At 47.5% G+C, this 5,138-nt stretch overlaps 1 protein-coding gene across 1 annotated transcript; it reads right to left on the reverse strand.

Moving 5' to 3' along the window:
- Positions 1 to 1,258: 1,258 nt before the first annotated feature.
- LOC150065048 (PRAME family member 12-like) lies at positions 1,259 to 2,737 on the reverse strand. Its single transcript, XM_090329293.1, has one exon. The coding sequence runs from the start codon at positions 2,735 to 2,737 to the stop codon at positions 1,259 to 1,261; it is 1,479 nt and encodes a 492-aa protein (XP_090185419.1).
- Positions 2,738 to 5,138: the final 2,401 nt, after the last annotated feature.

The following is a 5,138-nucleotide window of genomic DNA, read 5'->3' on the forward strand; positions in this document are numbered from 1 at the left end:
CTCTTGACGCTTGCACCAAGAGGGCCAGCACCAGGGAAAATATGTCGGGAACAATGTAACCCCAGAGCCAGTCTTGATGGAGGAAACTCTCCATAGGGGGAGGATAGATCCCTTGACATAAATGGCCCAGGCTGGCAGTGTGGCTGAGCAGACTGTGCAGGCCCCCCACGGAGATGTAAAATAAGATGGAGATGTGAAAGGTTTTATCTTCTTTTCATAGACGGTCATTGGGTTTTTGATGTTCAATTTCCCCCATAACTTTACACTGTAATTTCTAATTTATTTGTTTATTTATTTGTCAGTCCTAGCTCAGAACCATCTCAAGGCACTTTCATGAATTCTTCAGCTCAAGGTACTGCCTTGGCCCGAGACCTGGCATTGTCCCTGAGCTCTTCACCTCAATGCTACCTCCATACCCTTAAGGCACAAATTTACTTCCCATTCTCTAGCAGATAATTGCAGTTAAGAGTCTCAAGTGATTAGTGCCTGGTCTGGATTTGAACCTGCATCATCAGACCTCAGCCCTCCTGACTAGTTAGGATTCCAGGGGTAAGCCACCTTGCTTGGCTCATTTGCATTTCTTTAGAGTGTGTAAGTGTGTGTGCTCATGAGTGTTATTGCCTGTGTACGTACCAGGGCCAGGGACTCAATTCAGTGGGCTCGTGCTGATATGGAGCTCTGGTATTCAATGTTGCCTCTCTATACATGGAGCCACAGCTACACTGGAAATTTCTTGGAAGTTCACTGGAGATGAGCATGGGAATGCCGTTTCTGCACAGGCTAGGCCAAATTGTGATGTTCAGATGTCACGATTGGGGAGGAGCTAAGATTGTACACAAGAACAACACTCAGCCAACTTTGGATTTATCTCCCAATTTATTTCCAATTTATTAATTGATCGATACAGAAGAGTCAGAAACAGTACAAAGAGTGGATGAAATACAAAGTCAGTGACTGCCCCTAACATTCAAGCATTGCTCACAATCATATTGAGATACACAATCTTCTTTGGGTCCTTTGGAATGGACACAGAGTTGAGAGTGCTAGGGGAGAGTGCCCAGGAGACATGTGGCCAGCCACCAAGTGCTCAGAAAGGTGCAGAGTACACTAAATCTGATTGATCGGCCAAGGAGAGAAGTAGATGCCCTTTCTCTTCCAATGACACTGAAGGTTGGGGTATGTGGATCCTGGTGAAGACCCCTACAGCCGCGATTTCATTGGTCAGGTCCACAAGACTGCTGGGCAGAGACTTACCCAACTATGCAGACAGCACAGAGAGGCCGGGAAGACCTTCCTCTGTGAGCACCCAGTAGCCATTGGGCCACAGGCTAACCATACGGCACTTTTGGCGGCGATGACAGAAATCGGTGCAGATCTGGAAGAGCTGGCGAGGCACCCTGCAAGCTCTCCAGGTTTGCACGAAGAGGGCCAGCACCAGGACAAATCTCCCGAGGTGGATGTTCCGCAGGAACAAGTCTTGATGGCAGAAGCTCTCCAGAGGGGCAGGATAGACCCCTTGACGTAAATGGCCCAGGCTGGTAGTGTGGCTGAGCAGACTGCGCAGGCCCCCCATGGAGATACGGTTTCCATAGCAACTGAAGAAGCCAAGATGGGAGCACTTGCTTAGGGCAGGCAGGGTGGCCGAGAGTTGGTCGTCGGTGAGGCCACAGTCTTCCAAGGCCAGGGTCTCCAGGGTGCCGGCTGCTTGCTCCAGCAGGGCTCGCAGGGGCTCAGGACTGAAGCGGCCCAGGAACACACTTCTCAGACGCAGGCGCTGCAGCTGCCTGGCACAGGCACTGCGGGGCAGAAACTCCAGGTCAGCTTCCTTCAGGGGACAGGAACTCAAAGACAGCGTCTTCAGAGCTGTCAGGCTCCCGAGGATGGCCGGCAACTTTCCACGAAGGAAGAAGACGTCGTGGACATGAAGCTCTTGGAGACACTGCAGCTGCCCCAGGTGTCTTGCATACTTGTAGGAGTACAGGGAGTTGAGGAATCTGGAGGTGTACACCTGAGCACTCATCTTGGAGAAGTTGAGCACCTGGAGGTTCTTCATTTGTCTGAGGTAAGGAGCAAAGATTTTCATGGTGTCTCGATGCCAGAAACTATCCACCATCAGTTCCTGGATGGAGTCCAGGCGCACTGGCAGCAGAGCCTTCCGCACTTTGGAGATTGAGTATGACAGGATTTGCAGCTTCTGGCACCACAGCTGGACTCGCTCTCTCCTCTTCGTGGCCCACTGGAGCAGGTAGTCCTGGAAAGCCTCCCGGGGGCCATCTTGGATGGTGAGGTCCAGGACTATGGTCAAGGGCGGCTCTTCATTCCTCGCTGCCCTGTGACTCCCCGTGGACCGGTGGCTCAGGGGGTCTAGAGCAGAGCTTTTGACCACAGAGGTGTAGCCCTGGGCACGCATCTCCCTGGACACGCTCCGCAGATCGAGAACTTGCAATTTCCAGCGATGAGGGCGATCTCTCTTGGCAAGGAAAAGATCCAGTCCATCCAGGGCAGCCCTCAAGGCTTCCAGGTCTGGTGACCCTGTCACGGACCCCAGGGGCAGGCAGGGGAAGGGCCAGGCCTGCACTATGGCCTTCAGCACCTCTGTGCGGCCTCCAGCATAGACCTTCTTCAAGAGCCGGGGGAACAGTAGCCATGGCACATCCTCCAGGACAGAAATCGCCAAGGAATGGCTCTTTAGTAAGGCCTGCATGGCTAGATTCTCCAGCGTGGGTGGCGTCTCCATGGTCCTCTTGGTGGACAAGATCTGGATCAGCTGTGCAGGCAGGGCTCTCACAAGTCCAGCAGCGTCAGGGTCTGACTGCGGGCTCTGGTGAATTGCTGTTCTTCTCTGTCCCTCTGTGCTTCTTATAGCCCCAAACCACCCTTTCTACCAAGTATTTTCCAATCAGAGAGCAGCCTCTCATTGGATTTCTGAGTCACACCCAGGCAACCTGAACTGGATAGGGTCCTCCAGAGGAATTCTTAGGGTGGATCCTAATCCATTCAGATAGGATTATTGGCAGAGAACTCACAAAGCCCAGCATTCATTTTTTTATTTTAATTAATAAAAGGGTTACATGATATTTGCCAGATAGAAGGTGCATTAATTTACATACATTGATACCCTTTCACATGTCTTGGTACCCATTTCCCTCCCCCCCACACCCCCCACCCGTCTTGGTTTTCCCCCCTTCCCTATCAAATTTCAAATATCCAAATACAAATAAATTCAATATATCAGATAACAAAGTGAGATACTATACCAATATGAGATAACCAAGGGACAGCAAAGGAGATGAGAGACAACATAGTACATTAAGGACAACAATCATTCATTAACTGTGAATGTGTAGACACAAAAAATTCCTTCAAGTATCAGAAGATACGGGGTATGATTGTCTGAGAAGTTATGCACCTACTCCTTCGCGAATGGAACTGTAACCCTTCTATACATTATGCTGAAAAAAATAAAATTAAATTAAAATGTAAAATAAAGAAGAAAATTCTTTCCATTTTCTCTTAAACCTTCACCACTTTTCCAAAGATGCTCCATTGGCCTGACTTGTGCTCAGAGTTCAAGACCACCAGCCTGCAAACTTGTGTAGAACAGCCAGACACTTTTCTGGAAAATTCTTGGTTTTTCTACTTTCTTGCCATCCTTCCTTCCTTCCTTCCTTCCTTCCTTCCCTCCATCCTTCCTCTCACCCTGCCTTCCTTGCATCTTCTCCCACTAATTCCTGAGAGCTTTATTCCTTTCTTTTCTCACTCCTTTCATTTTCTTGCGTTCAAGTATTGAAACAGGATCTCAAGGCCTGCACTTTGTATCTGAGTGGTTTATGATCAAGGTTATTGCTCTAACAATTGATCCACAGCCCTAGGTACAGAAACCTTGAAACTCTAATGGTCCTGGATTGCCTAGTTCATCCTAGCCATGTGATCTTCACATCTCAAAACTCTTTACATGCCTGGACTCTTTGAATCCTAGGATTTTTTCCAAGGTGTTTGTTGGCGTTAACTTTTCTCACTCTCTCTGCCTGTTGACATCGTCCTGGGATCCACCATTCTCTGCCTCCTGAATGATAAAATTAGAGCCTGGATCCACCTTAGTATGGTGGGAATATTTCTCTCTTGTTCTTTGTTTCAAATTTTGTTTTTATTGTTGGGCCTGGGTAGGCACCAATTGAATATTTCTTCCACAAGTGCAAAGGAAATGCAGTCTGCATTTTGAAGGCATATTTTATTGTATCACTGCTGAAAATTCTCACCTTCAAAAAGATGGAATGTATAGGCTGTGGAGTTTGGCCTAGTGGTATAGTGCTTGCCTAGCATGCACGAAGACCCAGGTTCGATTCCTCGGTACCACATAGATAGAAAAAAGCTGAAAGTGGTGCTGAGGCTCAAGTGGTAGAGCTCTAGCCTTGAGAAAGTTCAAGGACAGTGCTCAGGCCCTTAGCTCAAGCCTAGGACTGGCAAAAAAAAAAAAAAGATGGAATGTATAAAATGTTCCCTGGCTTGACAGGTATGGATTTCCTAGCCACACCCAACACAGGAAGCATGGTTACACCCTCCAGACCAAATCAAAGGGATTTTGGCACCCATTTCCACCTGAACAATTTAACTACTGAAAATTCCATGTAAAATAAGGTGGAGATGTAGAAGGCTTTACCTTCCCTTCATGAACTGTCATTTGGTTTTTGATGTCCAATTTCCCCCATAACTTGTATGCTGTAATTTCTTTCTTTCCTTTTTTTCTTTCTTTCTTTCTTTCTTTCTTTCTTTCTTTCTTTCTTTCTTTCCTTCCTTCCTTCCTTCCTTCCTTCCTTCCTTCCTTCCTTCCTTCCTTCCTTCCTTATGGGACCTAGCTCAGAACTCTAGGCCAACTGTGATATAGATGTAACAAATTTCCCTTCCTTTTCTTGGCTGTCATTTGCTATTTATTGTTCAATGTCTCCTATAACATTTACCTAAATTTTCATCTGTATTTCTTTCTTTCTCTTTTTTAATGGGTGGTTGGGCTTGAATGCTTGGCATGGGTGTGACCCTGAGCTTTTCAGCTCAATTCTACTGGCCTAGCCCAGGGCCTAGTTTTGTCCCTGAGCCCTTCAGTTCAAGGTTACAGCCTTTCTATAGAGCCACAGCCTCTC

This window comes from Megascapheus bottae, chromosome 3 (genome assembly GCF_031878675.1).
Source record: "Megascapheus bottae isolate mThoBot1 chromosome 3, mThoBot2.hap1, whole genome shotgun sequence".
In the NCBI taxonomy this organism is placed as follows: Eukaryota; Metazoa; Chordata; class Mammalia; order Rodentia; family Geomyidae; genus Megascapheus; species Megascapheus bottae.